Consider the following 23,765-nt stretch of genomic DNA (forward strand, 5'->3'; position numbering starts at 1 on the left):
TGCAGGCTCTATTAGAATTGGCCTTGATACGTAATGAAACGTTTGCTTGTGAGAAAATGATTGACTTTCTGATGGTTTGGGGCAGTCCAGGGCTAATTCTGGATTGAAGACTAACCAAATCCTTTATCTCCGCTTGTTTCCCGTGCCCCTCAGGGAGCGGTCATTCCAGGCCCACCGTTTTTATTTGGGGCATGTATAGTTCTTATGTCTTTCCTGGTTGCCTTATTCATCCCCGAGTACCGTCCAGGCAGTGGGATTCAGAAACACGGCAACAGTGTCAGCGGCAGCCTGAGCAGCGCCCCGGAGCGGGGCAGCGATGAGGACATCGAGCCGTTGCTGCGGGACGGCAGCATCTGGGAGCTCTCTTCCCTCGAGGAGTCTGGGAGTCAGTGCACAGAGCTGTGAAGTCGGCAGAAGGGGATCCTGCAGACGCCTCTGTGGGAGCCGTGGGGGCCACACGGCGCAGAGACGTCACGGTGCTGGAGGGGAGGTGCTAGTGCAGCTTCAGGGCCAGGTGTGGGAAGTGACCCTCTCCATCCCTCTGCCCCCTTCTGCTCCTTTTCTTCTTTGTGGCGGATCAGAACAAGATTCGAGGTACTTTCCTGCAAATTTTGCAACTCTCAAAGTCATCTGGCGTCCAGACTTGACACTCAAGCAGAAAGATTTCTCTGGTAGGAGGGCTTTCCTGGCGTAACTCTGGAGGAAGAGTGATAGCAGTTTTTCCATCTCCTTTTCAGCAGAAGGTGCAGGCTGGCAGTGGACTGCCATCTCGGGCAAGACTTGAGGTAAAAAGTCCCTGCTTATTTTCTTCCTTCCTGTTTCTCTGATCTGTGCCCGCTTAGCCCACGGGTGTTGCATGAGTGGCTGCTCCAAGAGTCACTCAGTATCAGGGATCAATTGCCTTTGTTCAAAGGTCAACAAAAACCCGAGTCTTACTCTCCTTTCCTTCTCTCTACTTCCTGTTCGTGGCTAGAATGAAATTCAGCATATACACCTCTGGACATTAATATTGATCAGTGATAACCTTTATTAGATAAAGGAAAATTTTCTTAAAAATTTAAATTATGAAGAACTAGCAACTCAGATCGCTGGACCTGGTGTTTTGGTCAGATCCAAGGTGATTTTACAGAAGAAAAAGGCACATGAAGCATTCTGGTGGCAACACAGAATTTGAAGGGAGCTTCTAAGAAAGTTTTCAATAATATAAATATTCCTGAGTGAGGATGAGAATTAGTGACCGGATACCAGTGGAGTTTACATCCGAGTTCAGACTCATAGAACACATTATCACCGTCTGCTCCTTGCTGCATCTTCTGTCTTCTCCTTCTCAGTTTTTCTCGTTCATCTCACTCCTGCCTTAACTGCTCTGCTGTATGCATCTGTTTTCAGTTGGGTCTGTTTATCGGACTTTTGAATTTCATGGGAATATGGCACATCAGATTCTTTATAAAATGTGGTTTAGGGAAGCTCAGTTTCACAATAAGTGTCTTGCTAATTTTTCGAGATGTTTTATGGACAGAAAACTTTACAGATTTATATGTATTTTGCTGCACCAGTAAATGGACCATTAACTAGGGCCCACCCACCTTTAACAGAGCACTCCTCTGAAAGTTTTATAGGTATGAAATATATGTAGATATTTGTAAGGAGTTTTAATTTTTTTTTGATGGGGTGCTGTGTAAATCTTGTATTTATAAATGTAATGAAGGTGTTGAAAGAAAAATATATATACAGCTTTTATAAAAGGATTGTGTACTGACTGAATACATTTAAAAGAAAATATATTTTGAAACCTGTTCTGCTATGAACAGAGATAACATATCTTTTTACTATGCTGTTGGTTTTTAAGTTAAGCTTCCTAATGCATAATAAATTTGCAATGGATACTTTTATGTCTTTTGTGTTTCTTTAAAGCAAATAGTACCATCGATCTTTGGGTTCTCTTTTGGGTGAGTGTCAACTACACTCTTAATCCTTAATTAAGCTAATGTAAAAAGGAGACGTATATTTTCAAAAAAATTTGTTTAACAGACTCCCTTCAAAAACAAATTGTAACTTTTTCATTTAAAATAAATAAACAGGTATACAAACATATTTGTACACCCACTTATCGGCATTATTCACAACAGCCAAAAGGTGGAAGCGACCCAAGTGTCTGCTGTTGAATGAATTGGATGAAGGAAATACAGCATTTACATACAGTGAGATCTCAGCCTGAGAAAGGAAGTAAATTCTGACTCAGGCCACGACATGGATTAACATTCAAGACGTGCTAAGTAAGCCAGTCACAAAAGGACATACACAGTTTGCTTCCACTTAGTCAAATTCAGACGGACAGAAAATAGAACAGTGGGTGCCAGAACTAGGAAAGAGTCAGGGAGGAATTACTGTCCAGTGGGCAGAGTGTCAGTTGTGCAGCAGGGATGTGGTGAGGACGGCTGCATGAAAGTGTGAACGTATTCAATGCCCCTGAACTAGAAATGGTCAACTTTGTTACGTATATTTTGCCACAATTTTTAAAAAATGTTCTCATGACATCTTTACTACTGTTTACCAAAACTGCAGCTTCTTTACCCAGTATAACAAATATCAAAACTGGGATAAAATCTATCATTTTAACCATTTACAGTGCAGTGGTTTTTAAATTATTTACAAGGTTGCACAGCGTTAGGGCGGTCTCCGGAACATTTCCATCAGCCCAAAAAAGAAACCCCATATCCATTAGCAATCACTACCAGTTCTCCTTCCATTACCTGGCAACCAGTAATATATTTTCTGTCTCTATGAATTTGCCTATTTGGGACGTTTCATATAAATGAAATCATACATTATATGGCCTTTTGTGTCCAGCTTTCACATAGCATGTTTTCATGGTTCATCCATGTTGAAGCATGTGTCAAATTTTACTTTTTCAGGATGATGAATATTCTGTCCTATGTATGCACCACATTTCCTTTGTTCACTTACCAGTCGAATGTAAACGGACACTTGGCTTGTTTCCCTGTGCTTTCAGTTCCTCTTAGGTATATACCTGGGATTGGAGTTGCTGGTTTATATGGTAACTCTGTTTAACCATTTCAGGAGCCAAAGTCTTTTTCATGGCAGCTGACATTTTATGTTCCCATCAGAAATGTAGAGGCTTCAATTTCTCCGTGTCCTTGCCAGCACCTGTTTTCTGTTTTGTCACTGTTCCTCGATATTCAGGTTGGTTTAAAGTGGTACCTCATTGTGGTTTTGCTCTGCGTTTTCCTGATGGCCAGTTATATGGAGCATCTTTCATGGGTGGTTGGCCAGATGTACATTTTCTTTGGAGAAACGTCTGTTCAAGTCCTTTGCCTATTTTTGAACTGGGATGTTGTTCTGTTGTTGAGTTCTAAGAGTTCTTTACATATTCTGGATACTAGACTCTTACCAGGTATATTTCGCGAATATTTTCTCCCGTTCTGTGGGTTGTCTTTTTCCTTTCTGGATCATGTCCTTTGAAAAGTTTTAATTTGGGATGCCTTGGTGGTTCAGTCAGTTGAGCACTGGACTCTTGGTTTGGGCTCAGGTCATCATCTCAGGGTCGTGAGATTGAGTCCTGCGTTGGGTTACACACACAGGGGGGAGTCTGATCGAGATTCTCTTTTTCCCCCTCCCGTCTCTCTCTCTCCCTCCCGTCTCTTTCTCTCTCTAAAACAAAATCTTTTTTAAAAGTTTTAATTTTGGGGGAGGAATTAAGATGGCGGAGCAGTAGGGGACCCCTTTTTCAGCCAGTCCCCTGAGTTGAGCTGGATAGGTACCAGACCAGCCTAAACAACCACGGAATCAGCCTGAGACACAGGAAGATACATCTGGATCCCTACAAATGAACATCTCCAGCGCTGAGTATTGAGGTACGAAGCGGGGAGCCGTGAAACCCGCACAGATAGCGGAAGATAAACAGAAGGGGGAGGGAGCCGCCCCGTTCGGGCGCCGGGAAGCAGTAGCCACCTGCACGGGGGAGCGGGCGGGCTCGCGGACCAGCACCCGCGAGAGAGCGGACTGAGACTGTGAGCCGGGAGCGCGCGCCACCAGGCATCTCGCGGAACACCAGAATCCCGGTGTGCTCACTGGATCCAGACTGAGACCGGGAGCTCCCGGAGCACGTGGGGGCAGCTGGCGGCATTAGAAACACAAAGGACATAGACGCGCCGGCCCTGGAAGTGAGGGCTGGGACGCCAGGTGTGGGGCGCACATCCCCGGACGCTGCAGGGTTGAGCAGCACCAACAGAAACAGAGTTAAAGTGGCCAGAACATCAGTGGAGAACGGGCCGCAATCCCTCTGTTCTGAGACAGAGGCTGAGATTCGGCCGCTGCTGCTCTGACTCTCAGAAGCGGCACAGCAGACCGCCAGGGAAATCCGTCAGAGAACAAAAGCCTGGAAATACCGGCTCACAGTGTGCCCATCCCCATCCCCCCTCGCAGGGGACACGGAGACTCTACCCAAACAGGGTTGCCTGAGTATCGGCGCGGCAGGCCCCTCCCCCAGAACACAGAAGGCAGGCTGAAAAATCAGGAAGCCCACAACCCGGGGCGCCTGGGTGGCGCAGTCATTGAGCGCCTGTCTTCGGCTTAGGACGTGATCCCGGCGTTCCGGAAAGGAGTCCCTCATCGGGCTCCTCTGCTGGGAGCCTGCTTCTTCCTCTCCCACTCCCCTGCTTCTGTTCCCTCTCTTGCTGGTTGGCTCTCTGCCACATATAAATAAATAAAATCTTTAAAGAAGAAGCCCACATCTCCAAGATCCCTATAAAACAAGGGGCACGGCCTGGGACCCAGTCAATAATTTGGGCTCTGGATAACCCCGCAACCTCTCCTCATCAGAATGACAAGAAGGAGGAGCCCCCCCCCAGCAAAGAAAAGACAGTGAGTTTGTGGCCTCTGCCACAGAAATAATGGATATGGATGTAACCAAATTATCAGAAATGGAATTCAGAGTAACGATGGTCAAAATGATGAGAATTGAAAAAAGTATTAACGAAAAGGTTACTGAGAATATAGAATCCCTAAGGACAGAAATGAGAGCGAATCTGACAAATTAAAAATTCTATGAGCCAAATGCAGGCAAAACTAGAGGCTCTGACGGCCAGGGTCACCGAAACAGAGGAACGGATTAGTGAATTGGAGGATGGGTTAGTAGAGGAAAAAACGAAAATAGAAGCTGGTCTTAAAAAAATCCACGCCCACGAATGTAGGTTACGGGAGATTAGTGACTCAATGAAACGATCCAATGTTAGAATCATCGGCATCCCCGAGGGGGTGGAGAAAAACAGAGGTCTAGAAGAGATATTTGAACAAATTGTAGCTGAAAACTTCCCTAATCTAGCGAGGGAAACAAACATTCGTGTCCAAGAGGCAGAGAGGACCCCTCCCAAGCTCAACCACGACAAACCTACGCCACGTCACGTCATAGTGCATTTCGCAAATATTAGATCCAAGGATACAGTATTGAAAGCGGCCAGGGCAAAGAAATTTCTCACGTACCAAGGCAAAGGCATCAGAATTACGTCAGACCTGTCTACACAGACCTGGAATGAGAGAAAGGGTTGGGGGAGCATATTTAAAGCTCTTTCAGAGAAAAACATGCAGCCAAGGATCCTTTATCCAGCAAGGCTGTCATTCAGAATGGATGGAGAAATAAAGACATTTCAGAATCGCCAGTCACTAACCAATTTTGTAACCACGAAACCAGCCCTACAGGAGATATTAAGGGGGGTTCTATAAAGGTAAAAAGGCCCCAAGAGTGATACAGAACAGAAAGTCACAACGATACAAACAAAGACTTTACTAGCAACATGGCATCATTAAAATCATATCTCTCAGTTCTTACTGTCAATGTAAATGGTTTAAACGCTCCCATAAATGCCACAGAGTTGCAGATTGGATAAAAAGAAATGACCCATCCATTTGCTGTCTACAAGAGACTCATTTCGAACCCAAAGATGCATTCAGACTGAGAGTAAGGGGATGGAGTATGATCTTTCACGCAAATGGACCCCAAAAGAAAGCTGGGGTAGCAATTCTCATATCAGATAGACTGGATTTTAAACTAGAGACTATAGTTAGAGACGCAGAAGGGCACTATTATTATTCTTAAAGGAAGTATTCAACAAGTGGATATGACAATTATAAATATATATGCCCCCAACACGGGAGCAGCAATATACACAAGCCAACTCTTAACCAGAATAAAGAGACATATAAATAAAAATACATTAATAGCAGGGGACCTCAACACTCCACTATCAGAAATAGAACACCCTGGCAAAAACTAAGCAAAGAATCAAAGGCTTTGAATGCCATACTTGACGAGTTGGACCTCATAGATATATATAGAACACTACACCCCAGAACCAAATAATACTCATTCTATTCTAATGCCCATGGAACATTCTCAAGAACAGACCATGTTCTGGGACACAAAACAGGTCTCAACCGATACCAAAAGATTGAAATTATCCCCTGCATATTCTCAGACCACAACGCTCTGAAATTGGAACTCAACCACAAGGAAAAATTTGGAAGAAACTCAAACACTTGGAGACTAAGAACCATCCTGCTCAGGAATGACTCGATAAACCAGGAAATCAAAAATCAAATTAAACAATTTATGAAGACCAACGAGAATGAAAACAAAACGGTCCAAAACCTATGGGACACTGCAAAGGCAGTCCTAAGGGGGAAATACATAGCCATCCAAGCCTCCCTCAAAAGAATAGAAAAATCTAAAATGCAGTTTTTATATTCTCACCTCAAGAAGCTGGAACAGCAACAGAGGGACAGGCCTAATCCACTCACGAGGAAGCAGTTGACCCAAATTAGAGGAGAAATCAATCAATCAGAAACCAGAAGTAGAGTAGAGCAGATCAAAAGGACTAGAACCTGGTTCTTTGAGAGAATCAATAAAATTGACAGACCACTGGCAAGACTTATCCAAAAGAAAAGAGAAAGGACCCAAATTATTAAAATTATGAATGAAAAAGGAGAGGTCACGACAAACACCATTGAAATTGGAAGGATTATTAGAAATTTTTATCAACAGCTATATGCCAATAAACTAAGCAATCTGGAAGAGATGGAGGCCTTCCTGGAAACCTATAAACTACCAAGATTGAAACAGGAAGAAATTGATTTCTTAAACAGGCCAATTAATTATGAAGAAATTGAGTCAGTGATAAACAACCTTCCAAATAACAAAACTCCAGGCCCGGACGGTTTTCCCAGGGAATTCTACCAAACATTCAAAGAAGTAATAATACCTATTCTCCTAAAGCTATTTCAAAAAACAGAAACAGAAGGAAAGCTACCAAACTCATTCTATGAGGCCAGTATTACCTTGATCCCCAAACCAGGCAAAGACCCCCTCAAAAAGGAGAATTACAGACCGATTTCACTAATGAATATGGATGCCAAAATCCTCAACAAGATACTTGCTAATAGAACCCAACAGTACATTAAAAGGATTATCCATCATGATCAAGTGGGATTCATCCCTGGGATGCAAGCGTGGTTCAATATTCGCAAATCAATCAGCGTGATACATTATATCAACAAGAAAAGAATCAGGAACCATATGATCCTCTCAATCAATGCCGAAAAAGCATTTGACAAAATACAGCATCCTTTCCTGATTAAAACCCTTCAGAGTGTAGGAATAGAGGGTACATTTCTCAATCTCATAAAAGCCATCTATGAAAAGCCTACAGCAAATATCATTCTCAATGGGGAAAAGCTGGAAGCCTTTCCCTTAAGATCAGGAACACGACAAGGATGTCCACTCTCGCCACTATTATTCAACATAGTACTAGAAGTCCTTGCAACAGCAATCAGACAACAAAAAGGGATCAAAGGTATCCAAATCGGCAAAGAAGAAGTCAAAATGTCTCTCTTCGCAGATGACATGATACTCTATATGGAAAACCCAAAAGAATCCACTCCCAAACTATTAGAAGTTATAGAGCAATTCAGTAATGTGGCGGGATACAAAATCAATGCTCAGAAATCAGTTGCATTTCTATACACGAATAACGAGACCGAAGAAAGAGAAATTAGGGAATCCATCCCATTTACAATAGCACCAAAAACCATACGTTACCTTGGAATTAACTTAACCAGAGACGTAAAGGACCTATATTCTAGAAACTATAAATCACTCTTGAAAGACATTGAGGAAGACATAAAAAGATGGAAAAATGTTCCATGCCCATGGATCAGTAGAATTAACATAGTTAAAATGTCCATGCTACCCAGAGCAATCTACACTTCAATGCTATCCCGATCAAAATACCGAGGACATTTTTCAAAGAACTGGAACAGATAGTCCTTAAATTTGTATGGAAACAGAAAAGGCCCCGAATTTCCAGGAACTGTTGAAAAGGAAAAACAAAGCTGGGGGCATCACAATGCCGGATTTCAAGCTGTACTACAAAGCTGTGATCACAAAGACAGCATGGTACTGGCACAAAAACAGACACATAGACCAATGGAACAGAACAGAGAACCCAGAAATGGACCCTCGGCTCTTTGGGCAACTAATCTTTGATAAAGCAGGAAAAAACATCCAGTGGAAAAAAGTCTCTTCAATAAATGGTGCTGGGAAAATTGGACAGCTACATGCAAGAGAATGAAACTTGACCACTCTCTCACACCATACACAAAAATTAACTCCAAATGTCTCACATCGAGGTCGAAAGACCTCGATGTGAGACAGGAATCCATCAAAATCCTAGAGGAGAACATAGGGAGCAACCTCTACGACATCGGCCAAAGCAACCTTTTTCATGACACATCTCCGAAGGCAAGAGAAACAAAAGATAAAATGAACTTATGGGACTTCATCAAGATAAAAAGCTTCTGCACAGCCAAGGAAACAATCAAAAAAACTAAGAGGCAGCCCACGGAATGGGAGAATATATTTGCAAAGGACACTACAGATAAAGGACTGGTATCCAAGATCTACAAAGAACTTCTCAAACTCAATACACGAGAAACAAACAAATCAAAAAATGGGCAGAAGATATGAACAGACACTTTTCCAATGAAGACATACAAATGGCTAACAGACACATGAAAAAATGTTCAAAATCATTAGCCATCAGGGAAATTCAAATCAAAACCACACTGAAATACCACCTTACGCCAGTTAGAATGGCAAAAATAGACAAGGCAAGAAACAACAATTGTTGGAGAGGATGTGGAGAAAGGGGATCCCTCCTACATTGTTGGTGGGAATGCAAGTTGGTACAGCCACTCTGGAAAACAGTGTGGAGGTCCCTTAAAAAGTTGAAAATTGAGCGGTGCCTGGGTGGCACAGCGGTTAAGCGTCTGCCTTCGGCTCAGGGCGTGATCCCTGCATTACGGGATCGAGTCCCACATCAGGCTCATCCGCTATGAGCCTGCTTCTTCCTCTCCCACTCCCCCTGCTTGTGTTCCCTCTCTCGCTGGCTGTCTCTATCTCTGTCGGATAAATAAATAAAATCTTAAAAAAAAAAAAAAAGTTGAAAATTGAGCTACCTATGATCCAGCCATTGCACTACACAGATGTAGTGAAGAGAAGGGCCATATGCACCCCAATGTTCATAGGAGCATTGTCCACAATAGCTAAATCGTGGAAGGAACTGAGATGCCCTTCAACAGATGAATGGATTAAGAAGCTGTGGTCCATATATACAATGGAATATTACTCAGCTATCAGAACGAATTCTCAACATTTGCTGCAACATGGATGGCACTGGAGTAGATAATGCTAAGTGAAATAAGTCAAGCAGAGAAAGACAAATATCATATGATTTTCTCATCCATGGAACATAAGAACTAGGATGATCGGTAGGGGAAGAAAGGGATAAAGAAAAGGGGGTAATCAGAAGGGGGAATGAAACATGAGAGACTATGGACTATGAGAAACAAACTGAGGGCTTCGGAGGGGATGGGGGTGGGGGAGTGGAATAGGCCGGTGATGGGTAGTGAGGAGGGCACGTATTGCATGGTGCACTGGGTGTTACACGCAACTAATGAATCATCGAACCTTACATCGGAAACCAGGGATGTACTGTATGGTGACTAACACAATATAATAAAAAATCATTAAAAAAAAAAGTTTTAATTTTGATGAAGTCCAGCTTCTCGGTTTTTTCTTTTGTTGCCATATCTAAGAATTCACTACTACATATAAGGTCATGAAAATTTGCCCATAATATCTAAGTTTTATACTTTGGCCCATCATGAATTACTTTTTATAGGTGATGGGAGATAGGATTTCAATATCATTCTCTCTCATGTGAGTATTCAGTCATCTCAATAGCACTCGTTGAAGCGATCTTTCTCCACTGACAGGTACTGGCACCCCTGTGAAAAATCTGATGAACAAGGATGTGTGTGGTCTCTCTCTGGACTTTTAGTTCTATCCCACTGGTCTGTTCTTACGCCAGGACCACATGACTTTGACTGCTAGGTTTACAATAAGTTCTAAAATCAGAAAGTGTGAGTCCTCCTATTTGGTTCTTTAAAGATTGTTCTGGCTGTTCAGTGTCTGTTTCATTCAGCTTTTCCATTTCTGGGGCGGGGGGAAGGCAGCTCGTACTTCGACAGGGATCACACTGAACCTGTAGCCACTGGATGGTGTCGCCATCTTAACAGTGTTGAAGCTTTTCTATGCATGGCCATGGGATTTCTTTCCATTAGTTCAGACTGTTCTCTGCTAGTGTACAAAAATACAACTGATTTTTGTGTGCTGACCACGTATCCTGCAACTTCGTTACATTAATTAGCACCAGTAGTTCCTTTTTTGTGGATTCATTAGGGTTTTCTGTATATTAGATCATGTCCTCTCCAAATAGATAGAGATAGGTTTTTTCTTTTCCAGTTCAGATGTCTTTTAGTTATTTTCGCCTAATTTGCTGGCTAAAACTTACAGTGCTGAGCAGCGGCTAAAGCAGGCACCCTCGTCTTGCTCCTGATCGCAGGGGAAAGCTTTCAGCTTTTCCCCACTGAGTAACTCATGTTAGCTGGAGGTATTTCATAGACTCTCTTCAGCATGTTGTGGGAAGTTCCCACTATTCCTGGTTTGTTGAGTGGTTTTTTGTTTTCTGTTTTTTAATTAGGAAAGGATGTTAAATTCTGTTAAATGCTTTCTTTGCACTGAGATGACTGTTCCATTCTTGTTCACATGGTGTCTTACGCTCACTGATCGTTACGTGTTGACCCACCCTTGCGTTAACGACTGAGATAAATTCCCACTTGATCATGGTGCGTAGCCACTTTAATACGATGCAAAGCACTAATCGTTGATGTTGTTCTAGGATTTTTGCATCTATGTTCTTAGGGGATATTGGTCTTTGCTGGTAATGTCTGTGGTAATGCTGCCCATGCAGAATGAGATGGGAAGAGTTCCCTCCTCTTCTGTTTTCTCAAAGGGTTTAAGGAAGATTGGTGTTGATACTTCTTTAAACACTTTGGTAGAATACTACAGTAGCAGGGTGTCCCACCCCAGTTATTTAAACAACTTAATGAAAAGAACTGTTTACTAGGCAACATGGTTCTCAAACCTCAGCAAGCGTTCGGGTCAGTTAGAGGGCTTGGTGAGCACAGGTTCCTGATCATACATCAGTTACTGACACAGGAGGCCAGGTGGTGCTGGAAAATATCTGCCCTCCTAACAAGTTCCCAGGAGAACGTGACATTGCTGATCATGGGACCAGAGTTTGAGAACTCGGGTTCCACGGAATCGCGGGTAACCAAATGCAATTTCCCTGGGCCAAGGGAACAAAGTGTTCACCACTGAATTATTAAACCAGAGTCTTACGGAAGGGCTGCCACCTGGCCAGTGGTGGGATTTCTAGGCTTGGAGGGAAGTTCTGGGGGGTGATGGGTGGGGCTGACGCAGTGTACCTGGTTCTGCCTGTGCTGGAAAAACCGCAAACTGGGTTTGGCTGCTGCTCTCGGGAAGAACCGCCACTGCCAACGTGAAGAAGCGTCATCAGAGTGAAGCTGTGAGAAATGAGAAGACAGGAAGGAGTCAGTCCCTCCTCCTCTTCAGTCTGCGGTTTCTATCTAGCACAAAGCAGGACAGGTATGCCGAGTAAAGGACAGGTTCGAACTGAGAGACCAAAACTGGTGCCCTCAGCACACCTGCTACACACGTGAGCGGCTGATCCTCCCCAGCACCTCTCCCGTGACCCAGATCTGCAGTAGCTACAGGATCTGGATCTTCCACAGTTCTGTCCTTTTCCCCTAACTTTTCTACTGGGCATTAAAGTAGAACAATGTCGGGGATAAGGGTGCCAACCCCCTGTGCGGTCGAAAATCCGCATGTTACTTGACTCACCCAAAACTGGACTACTGATCGCCTACTCTTAACTGGAAGCCTTATCAGTAACGGTTAACACATATTTTGTATGTCACGTGTATTACGAAACTGCATTCTTACAATAAAGCTAGAAAAAAGAAAATGTTAAGAAATCTTAAAGTACATTTACAGTATCATTTCATAGAAAGTCCATGTAGAGTGAACCTGTGCAGTTCAAATCCTTGTTGCTCAAGGGCCAGCTGTACTGAGAAGTGCCTCAGAGAATCTCCTGGGTTCCAGACACAGCCCTCCTTCCACCCACTGATGCCAGCAACCCATTTGCCTGAGGAGCCCAAGTGGCAGTCTCTTCCTCCAGCGCAGTGGAACCATAGTTGTGTCACCTGTGTTACCCATGTTCCCTGCCAGTAGCAGCTCAGCAGCTCTCAGGATTGCCGATGCTTTAAGTGTGATGGTAAGGAGAATGCATTCCACTTCCTTAGTTGGAAACCCTTGTGCTCTGGCTGAGAGCGCCATATACTGTCTCATGCAAAGCAGACACTGCCCCGTTACAACTCCATTCTTTAAGGTTTGGGGTTTTTTTGCTTTGGATTCTTACTTTTGACTAAAATTGTACACAACCATATATTTTTGTCTAAAATAGCTAAAACAAACATACAGAGCTTGAAACAATGAGACAATGATTACAATACACACCATGAACATCAGCTATACACCTTAAGTACATACAATATCTATGTCAATGACAATAAAGCTGTTTTTAAAAGTCTCATAGGAAGGGAAAGCCAGGAAGATGGTGGAGTTGGAGGGCCCTACATTCCCCTTATCCCAGGGATACAACTAGATAACACATCAGCATAAACAAGCCAGAAAATGACCTGAAGACTGGCAGAACAAACTCCACAACTAAAGGGAGAGAAAAGGCCACATTTAAGAAGGCAGAAAGGGCAGAGACACAGACTGGGTGCAAAGAGAGACTACAGCCATCTGTGGTCAGGAGAGAGCCAGTGGCATAAAGAAGGGTGAGAAACTGACTATCACACCAGGGAGCCTGGGGAGGAAAATCCCCCGAACATTTGGCTGTGAAAGTGAGGGGCCAAATTTAGTGAGTTCTTAGAACCAGTGGGACTTAAAGCCTGGAACTTTAAAAATCAGCGGGCTTGGCTCTGGGAGAGCCAAGAGGGCATTAGGAAGCCTAATCCCTGCCCTTAAAGCCACAGCACCACCAAAACCAGCAGAGATACAGCATGGGGGCAAACAGGAGGGATTGCGATTTACTCTTCTCCGAGAATGGACAGGAGATGTCCAGAGATCCCTCCAGGAACAAAGGAGCCGGCAGGTGCTATTTCTCTCCCCCTCCCCTCACCATAAACACAAAGCCACCTGTGGGAAGTGGCACAGCACTGACATTCACTAATTCGCTTATATCACGCCCTACCCACCCACCCCACAGTGGATCCACCCTTCCCAGTCATGCTTGCCTCAGTCCAGCTGCTGTGAGCCCCCTCCCTAAGAAGACTGATGCAAACCCCACCAACACTACCTTTCCAAACCACACATTTTGCAAACGGACGAGCACACACCTTGTTAAATATGCCATACCCCAGCTGGGTCCAAACACTACCCACAACACGCAAAGAGCCTCTGCAGACAACTGGAGTAAAGGGCAAAGCAACCAGGACATAGGAAACACACACGGGAAGATGCTCCCTGAAGCACCTGGCCCTGGGGAACAGGAGACACTGCACTGCATGACACTATAGGACCTCCTCATAAGGCCGTTACCCAGAAGAGCAGGAGACATAGCTGACCTTCCTAATACACAGAAACGGAGAGAGGTCGACAAAATGAAGAGACAGAGTAGTACGTCCCAAATGAAAGAACAGGACAAAACCACAATAAGAGACCAAAACAAAAATGGAGATAAGTAATACGCCTGATAGAAAATTTAAAACAATGATCACAAAAGATACTCACTGAACTTGAGAAAACAGTGCAGGACTTCTTAAAAAAGAAATAATACTTCTTAACAAAGAAATAAAAAAGAACGAATCACAGATAAAGAACATAATAAATGAAATTAAAAATACACTTGATGGAATAAATAGGCTAGAGGAAGCAGGGAACGAATTAATGACTTGACAGAATAAAGGAAAGTAAGCTGAGCAAGCAGGAGACAAAAAAGTTATGCAAATTGAGAACTGACCTAGGGAAGTCAGTGAATCCACCAAGTGTAGGAGCATTCATATTATAGGGATCCCAGCAGAAGAGAGAAAAAGGGGTAGAAAATTTATTTTAAGAAATAACAGCTGAAAACTTTCCTAACCTGAAGAAGGAAACAGACATCCAAATCCAGGAGGCAGAAAGAACTCCCATCAAAGTCAACAACAGCAGGCCAACACCAAGATATATTGTACTTAAATTTGCAAAATACCGTGACAAAGGAAAAAATCTTAAAAGCAGCAAAACAAAAGAAGTCCTTAACTTACAAGGGAAAACCCAGAGGTCTTGCTGGAGATTTCTCAAAAGAAACTTAGCAAGCCAGAAGAAAGTGGCATAATACATACAAGGTGCTGAATGGGAAAAATCTGCAGCCAAGAATAATCTATTCAGCAAGGGTATCATTCAGAATAGGTGGACAGAGAAAGAGCTTCCCAAACAAAAACTGAAGAAATTTATGACCACTAAATCAGCCCTGCAATAAATATTAAAGGGACTGTGAGTGCAAAGGAGAGATCAAAAGTGACAAAGATGAGAAAGGAACAGAGATAGAGAACCCAGAAATGGACCCTCAACTATATGGTCAACTAATTTTTGACAAAGCAGGAAAGAATATCCAATGGAAAATCAACAGTCTCTTCTTAACAAATGGTGTTGGGAAAATTGGACAGCCACATGCAGAAGAATGGAACTGAACCATTTTCTTACACCATACACAAAGATAAACCCAAAATAGATAAAAGACCTAAATGTGAGACAGGAATCCATCAAAATCCTAGAGGAGAACACAGGCAGCAACCTCTATGACCCCAGCTGCAGCAACTTCTTGCTAGACATGTCTCCAAAGGCAAGGGAAACAAAAGCAAAAATGAACTATTGGGACTTTATTAAGATAAAAAGCTTCTGCACAGCAAAGGGAAACATTCAATAGAACTAAAAGGCAACCCACAGAATAGGAGAAGATATTTGCAAATGACATATTAGATAAAGGGCTAGGATGCAAGATCTATAAAGAACTTATCAAACTCAACACCCAAAACCCAAATAATCCAGTCAAGAAATGGGCAGAAGACGTGAACAGACATTTGTCCAAAGAGAACATACAAATGGCCGACAGACACATGAGAAAAATGCTCCATGTCACTCAGCATCAGGGAAATACAAATCAAAACCACAATGAGATACCACCTCACACCAGGCAGAATGGCTAAAATAAACAACTCAGGAAATGACAGATGTTGGCGAGGATGTGGAGAAAGGGGAACCTTCATACACTGTTGGTGCGAATGCAAGCTGGTGTAGCCACTCTGGAAAACAGTATGGAGGTTCCTCAAAAAGTTAAAAATAGAGCTACCCTATGACCCAGCAATTGGCACTACTAGGTATTTACCCCAAACATACAAATATAATGATCTGAAAAGGCACATGCACCCCAATGTTCATAGCAGCAATGTCCACAATAGCCAAACTGTGGAAAGAGCCGAGATGTCCACTGACAGATGAATGGATAAAGATGCACTGTGCATATACATACATGCACACACACACATATATACACACAATGGAATATTACTCAGCCATCAGAAAGGATGAATACTACTATTTACATCGATGTGGATGGAACTGGAGGGTATTGGGCTAAGTGAAATAAGTCAATGAGAGACAGACAATTATCATATGCTTTCACTCATATGTGGAATATAAGACACAGCACAGAGGATCATAGAGGAAAGGAGGGAAAACAGAATGGAAAAGTCATCAGAGAGGGAGACGAACCATGAGAGACTCTTAACTACAGGAAATAAACGGTGGGATGCCAGAGGCGAGGTGGGTGGGGAGATGGGGTAACTGGGTGATGGGCATTAAGGAGGACACACGATGTGATGAGCACTGGGTTTATATGCAACTGATGAATTACTGAACTCTATATCTGAAACTAACGATGTACTATACGTTGGCTAATTGAATTTAAATTAAAAAAAAAAAGGAACAAAGAAAATTTCCAAAAAACAATGACAAAACAAGTAATAAAATGGCAATAAATATATATCTATCAATAATTTATTTGAATATAAATGGACTAAACACTCCAATCAAAAGACGAACAGCGTCAGAATGGTTTAAAAAAAAGACCCATCTATATGCTGCCTCCAGGAGACTCATTTTAGACCTAAAGACACTACAGATTGAAAGTGAGGGGAGGAGGAGCGCCTGGGTGGCTTCGGTGGTTAACTACCTGACTTCAGCTCAGGTCATGATCTCGGGGTCCTGGGATTTAGCACCGAGTCCGGCTCCCTGCTCAGTGAGGAGTCTTCTCCCTCTCCCTCTGTCCTGCCCCCGGTGCTCCCTCTCTTAAATAAATAAATAAAATCTTAAAAAAAAAAAAGTGAGGGAATGGAGAAATATTTATCATGAAACTGGATGTCAAAAGAAAGCCAGAGTTTTAATACTTATATTGGACAAACTAGACTTTAAAACAAAGACTGTAACAAGAAATGAAGAAGGGCACTAGATCATAATAAAGGGGACTGTCCAACAAGAAGATACAACAATCATAAATATTTATGCACCAAATATGGGAACACCCAAATACAGCAGCTAATAACAAACATAGAGGAACTAATCGATAGTCATAAAATAATAGTGGGGAACTTTAACACCCCAGTTACATCGATGGACAGATCATCTACACAGAAAATCAACAATGAAACAACAGCTTTACATGACACACTGGAACAGATGGAATTAACAGATATATTCAGAATATTACTTCTGAAAGCAGCAGAATACAAATTATTTTCAAGTATACATGGGACATTCTCCAGAACAGATCACGTATTAGATCACAAAATAGGCCTCAACACACAAAAAGACTGAAATTATACCATGCACCTTTTCTGACTACAATGCTGTGAAACTGGACGTCAACCACTGGAAAGAGCACAAATACACTGAGGTTAAACAACCTGCTACTAAACAACAAATGGGTCAACCAGAAAACCAAAGAAGAAATTTTATTTTATTTTATTATTTTTTAAAGATCTTATTTATTTATTCGACAGAGAGAGAGAGACAGCCAGTGAGAGAGGGAACATGAGCAGGGGGAGTGGGAGAGGAAGCAGCAGGCTCCCAGCGGAGGAGCCTGATGCGGGGCTCGATCCCAGGGATCCGGGATCACGCCGTGAGGTGAAGGCAGATGCTTAATGACTGAGCCACCCAGGCGCCCCAGAAATTTTTAAAACATTACATGCAAACAGATAAAAATGAAAATGCAATGCTCCAAAAACCTTTGGGATGCAGTAAAAACGGTCCTTTTTTTTTTTTTTTAAAGATTTTATTTATTAAAGAAAGAGAGAAAGAATCTGAAACAGACTCTACACTGAGCACAGAGCCCTACGTGGGGCTGGAGCCCACAGCTGGGAGATCATGACTGAGCCAAAACCAAGAGTCGGACATTTAACCTAATAAACCACCCAGATACCCCAAAGTAAAAGTGGTATTAAGAAGGACGTGTATAGGGGCGCCTGGGTGGCACAGCGGTTAAGCGTCTGCCTTCGGCTCAGGGTATGATCCCAGCTATGGGATCAAGCCCCACATCAGGCTCCTCCGCTATGAACCAGCTTCTTCCTCTCCCCCTCCCCCTGCTTGTGTTCTCTCTCTCGCTGGCTGTCTCTATCTCTGTCGAATAAATAAATAAAATCTTTAAAAAAGAAAAAAAAAAGGAAGTGTATAGCAATACAGGCCTACCTCAAGCAAGAAAAATCTCAAATATACAACCTAACCTCACATCAAAAAAAAAAAAAAAAAAAAAAAAAAGAACAAGTGAAGCTAAAACCAGCAGAAAGAAGGAAATAATAAAGATTAAAGCAGAAATAAATGATATAGAAACTAAAAAAAACAACAGACCAATGAAACCAGGAGCTGGTTCTTTGAAAATCAAAACAAAACAAAATTGGTAAAACTGATAAACCTCTAGCCAGACTTATCAAAAAGAGAAAGGATCCAAATAAACAGGGCGCCTGGGTGGCACAGCAGTTACGCGTCTGCCTTTCGGCTCAGGGTGTGATCCCGGCGTTATGGGATCGAGCCCCACATCAGGCTCCTCTGCTGGGAGCCTGCTTCTTCCTCTCCCACTCCCCCTGCTTGTGTTCCCTCTCTCACTGGCTGTCTCTGTCAAATAAATAAAATCTTTAAAATCAAAACAAAACAAATAAACATCACAACTGAGAGAGAAATAACTCCACAGAAATACAAACAATTTTAAGAGATTATAATGAAAAACTGTATGCCAATAAACAGGACAACCTAGAAGAAATGGACAAATTCCCAGAAACATAAAAACTATCAAAACTGAAACAGGAATAGAAAATATGAACAGACCAACTACCAGCAATTAAACTGAATCAGTAAAGAAAACTCCCAACAAACAAAAGTCCAGAACCAGAATGCTTCACAGGTGAATTCTAACAAAGAAGTTTCTCTTCTTAAGAGCTTCTCTTCTCTTCTCAAACTATTCCAAAAAATAGAAGAGGAAGGAAAACTTCCAAATTCATTTTATGAGGCCAGCATCACCCTGATACCAAAACCAGATATGGACACACACCCCCCCCACCGAAAAAGAGAGAGAAACAACCAGCCAATATTTCTCATGAGTATAAATGCAAAAATCCTCAACAAAATACTAGCAAACCAAATCGAACAACACATGTAAAAAACCATTCAGGGAGCATCTGCATGGCTCAGTCAATTGAGCATCTGCCTCTTGATTTCAGCTCAGGTCATGATCTCAGGGTCCTAAGGATCCACCCCGGCATTGGGCTCTGCTCAGCGGGGAGTCAGCTTGTCTCCCTTACCCACTACCCCTCCCCCTGCTCGCTAACTCTCTTACAAATAAATAAAAACTGTTTAAAATTTTGAAAAAAATTTTAAAAAGCATTCACCACAATAGGTGGGATTTATTCCCAGGGTGCACGGGTAGTTCGATATTCACAAATCAATGTGATACATAACATCAATAATAAAAAGGATAAAAATATATGATCATTCCAACAGATGAAAAGACACCTGAAAAAGTACAATGTCTACACATGATAAGAACCCTCAACAAAGCAGGTTTAGAGAAAACATACCTAACATAAATAATAAGGGTCTTACATGAAAAACCTGCAGCAAACATCATACACAATGGGGAAAAGCTGAGAACTTTCCCCCTAAGGTGAGGAACAATACAAGGATGTTCACTCTCACCTCTTTTATTCAATACAGTACTGAAGTCCTAGCCACAGCAATCAGACAATGAAAAGAAATAAAAGGGATCCAAACAGATAAAGAAAAAGTAAAACTTTCACCATTTGCAAATAACATGATACTGTATCTAGAAAACCCAAAGACTCCACTAAAAAACTATTAGAACTACTCAATGAATTCAGTAAGGTCACAGGATACAAAATCAATGTACAGAAATCTGTTGCATTTCTATACACCAATAATGAAGCAGCAAAAAGAGAAATTAAGAAAACAATTCCATTTACAATTGCACCAAAAAATAAAATGAAATAAAATACCTAGGAATTAACAACAGAGGTGAAAGATCTGTACTCTGAAAACTATAGAACACTTATGAAAAAAATTAAAGATGACACAAAGAAATGGAAAGACATTCCATGAACTTGAACTGGAAGAACAAACAAGGTTACAACGTACTACCCGAAGCAATCCACAAGTTTAATGCAACCCCTATCAAAATACCAACAGCATTTTTCACAGAACTACAACAAACAATCCTAAAATTTGGATGGAACCACAAAAGACTCCAAACAACCAAAGCAATATTAAAAAAGAACAAAACTGGAAGTATCACAATCCTAGATTTCAAGATATAATACACAGCTGCAGCAATCAAAGCAGTAAGGTACTGGTACAAAAACAGAAACATAGATCAATGGAACACAATGGAGTGCCCAGAAATAAACCCACAATTATACAGACAATCTTTAACAAAGCAGGAAAAAATACATAATAGGGGAAAAACCAGTTTCTTCAACAAATGGTTAGGAAAACTGGATAGCTAGCTACATGTAAAAAATATAAAACTAGGGCTACCTGGGTGGCTCAGTTAAGTGTCCGACTCTTGGTTTCAGCTCAGGTCACGAACTCAGGATTGTGAGAATAGAGCCCTGCATCGAGCTCCATGCTCGGCACAGAGTCTGCTTGAGATTCTCTCCCTCTCCCTCTGCCACTCCCCCTGCTCTCTCTAAAGTGGATGGGTAAATCTTAAAAAAAAAAGAAAGAAAGAAAGAAAGAAAGAAAGAAAGAAAGAAAGAAAGAAAGAAAGAAAGGGAGAGAGAGAGAGAAAGAAAGAAAGAACAAAAAGAAAAAAGGAATAAAATGGCATCACTTTCTTACACCACACACAAAAAATAAACTCAAAATGGATCAACTCAACTCCTACAATTCAACAATCCACCCCAAAAAATCCAATTAAAAATGGGCAGATAACATGAACAGACACTTCTCCAAAGAAGATATACAGATGGCCAATGGACACATGAAAAGATGCTCAACATCGTTCATCATCAAAGAAAGGCAAATCAAAATAAAAATGAGGTATCACCTCATACTTGTCAGCATAGCTAAAATCAAAAACACAAGAAAACAGTAAGTCTTGGCAAGAATGTGGGAAAAAAGGAACCCTTGTACACTGTTGGTAGGAATGCAAACTGGTGCAACTACTACGAAAAACAGAATGGAGGTTCTTCAAAAAATTAAAAATAGAGGGGTGCCTGAGTGGCTCAGTTGGTTAAGTGTCTGCCTAAGGCTCAGGTCAAGGGTCCTGGGATTGAGCCCTGCGCTGGGCTCCCTGCTCAGTGGGGAGTCTGCTTCTCCCTTTCCCTCTCCCCTTGTTCATGCTCTCTCACTCTCTAATAAATTTTTTTAAGTCAAAAATAGAATTATTATATGATCCAGTAAATGCACTACTGGGTATTTACTCCCAAAATAAAAACCCACTAATTTGAAGAGATACATGCACCCCTGTTTATAGCAGCATTGTTTACAGTAGCTAAGTTATAGGAGTAGCCCAAGTGTCCATCCATAGATGAATGGATAAAGTGTGGTATAAATATACAATGGGGTATTATTCAGCCACAAAAAAGAGTACCTTGCCATTTGCAACAACATAGATGCAGTTAGATAGTACAATTCTAAGTGAAATAAGTCAAAGAAAGGCAAATACCATATGATTTCACTCATATGTGGAACTTAAGAAACAAAACAAATAAGCAAAGGAGAAAACAAAAGACAAACCAAGAAAAAGATTCATAACTAAAGAGAACTGACGGTTACCAGACGGGAAGTGGGAGGAATGACTGTGAAACAGGAGATAGGGACTAGAGAGCACATTTATTATGATGAGCACTGTGTAATGTACAGAATGGCTGAATCACTACACTGTACATCTGACACTAATATAACACTGTATGTTATCAATATTGGAATTAAAATTAAAAAAACAAATGTTTAAGTCTCATGGGATACTTCAATTTAAGTGGGAAAAAGTATATTTCTATGTACTAGCAATAAACAATTAGAAAATTAAATAATTTCATTTACAGAATAAAAATTATATGATCAATTGAATAGATGCAGAAAAAACATTAAAAAATTCAACATTTATGACAACCATTCAGAGTGGGTATAGAGGAAATGTATCTCAACAAAATAAAGCATATATGTTACAAGCTCACAAATAACAAACTACTCAATGGCGAAAAGACTGGAGCTTTTCCTCTAAAACTGAGAGCAATATAAACATGCTCACTCTTGCCACTTTTATTCAACACATTATTGAAAGTCTTACACAGAGCAATTAGGCAAGAAAAAGAAATAACAGGCCTCCAAATTGGAAAAGAAGAAGTAAACCTGTCACTCTTTGCAGATGACATATTATTACATGTAGAAAACCCTAAAGATTCTAAACAAAGAATCCAGTAAAGTTGCAGGATATAGCATCAATATACCAAAAAAAAATCATGTTAGTTCCATACACTAACAATGAACTATCAGAAAAATTAAGAAAACAATTCCATTTACAATTGTGCCAAAGTGAATACAACACCCAGAAATAAATTTAAGAAGGTGGAAGACCAGGGCACCTGGATGGCTCAGTTGAGCGTCTGACTCTTGGTTTCAGCTCTGGTCATGACCTCAGGGTTGTGCGATCAAGCCCACCCCCCCCACACACACACTCTCTCTCTCCTTCAAATAAATAAATAAGTCTTAAAAAGAAAAAGGGTGAAAGAACTGTACACTTGAAACTATAAGACACTGATGAAAAAACTGAAGACGCAAATAAATGGGAAGATGCTCAATCTTCATGGGCTTGAAGAATATTGTTAAATATGCATACTATCTAAAGCAAACCTCAAATTCAACACAATCCCCATTAAAATTCCAGCTGTATTTTTCACAGAAATAAGCAATTCTAAAATGTGTATAGAACCATAAAAGATCCCAAATATGCAAAGGAACCTTGAGAAAAACCAACAAATCTGGAACGTCACACTCCCTGACTTCAAACAATACTGTAGAAGTATAGTAATCCAACAGTATGGTGTTGACATAAAAACAGGCACATATAGGTCAGTGGAACATAACAGAGAGCCCAGACATTAACCCTTTCATAAAGAACCAATTAACTTATGATCAAGGACCCCGAAATATACAATTGGGGGGAAATACAGACTGCTTTTTTAAAAAATTCTATTTATTTATTTGACAGAGAGAGAGAGTACAAACAGGGGGAGTGGCAGGCAGAGGGAGGGGAGAAGCAGACCCCCGCTGAGGCTGAGCAGGGAGCCCAATATGGCGCTCGATGCCAGGATCCATGTGGGATCATGACCTGAGCCGAAGGCAGACATTTAACCAACTGAGCCACCCAGACGCCCCCGGAAAATACAGACTGTTAAATCAGTGTTATTGGAAAAGAGGACAGCAACATGCAGAAGAACGAAACTGGACAATTATATTGCACCATTCGCAAAAATTAACTCAAAATAGATTAAAGACTTGAAGGTAGAACCTTGAACTATAAAACTAGAAGCAGTAAGCTCAATGTCAGTCTTGATAATAAATACAAAGACTTATAGATGCCCAACAAGTACATGATTCTCAATGTCACTTCTCATCAGGAAAATGCAAATCAAAACCACAGTTAGCTGTCACTTTA

At 41.5% G+C, this 23,765-nt stretch overlaps 2 protein-coding genes across 8 annotated transcripts in view; one reads left to right on the plus strand and one right to left on the minus strand.

The window, feature by feature from the left end:
* Nucleotides 1-1,892, plus strand: part of SLC71A2 (solute carrier family 71 member 2) — a 68,511-nt gene extending 66,619 nt beyond the window's left edge. Inside the window, exon 12 of the mRNA XM_045772442.2 lies at nt 154-1,892. Coding sequence (XP_045628398.1) covers nt 154-405 — 252 coding nt within the window. The 3' untranslated portion in view covers nt 406-1,892. The remainder of the gene's footprint in view (nt 1-153) is intronic.
* The window catches only part of LOC123776458 (uncharacterized), a 106,735-nt gene that overhangs the window by 58,471 nt on the left and 24,499 nt on the right, over nt 1-23,765 (minus strand). For 6 of the 7 annotated variants that reach the window (XM_087858847.1, XM_045772447.2, XM_045772444.2 and 3 more), the window contains exon 2: nt 11,905-12,003. In XM_087858847.1, the coding sequence (XP_087714973.1) occupies nt 11,905-12,003 (99 nt within the window). Of the gene's footprint in view, nt 1-1,650; nt 3,581-11,904; nt 12,004-23,765 lie in introns of those variants that run through there. The other variant, XM_045772448.2, reaches the window with a different exon arrangement.

This window comes from Ursus americanus, chromosome 34 (genome assembly GCF_024610735.1).
Source record: "Ursus americanus isolate L20-20 chromosome 34, mUrsAme1.1.p, whole genome shotgun sequence".
Taxonomy (NCBI): Eukaryota; Metazoa; Chordata; class Mammalia; order Carnivora; family Ursidae; genus Ursus; species Ursus americanus.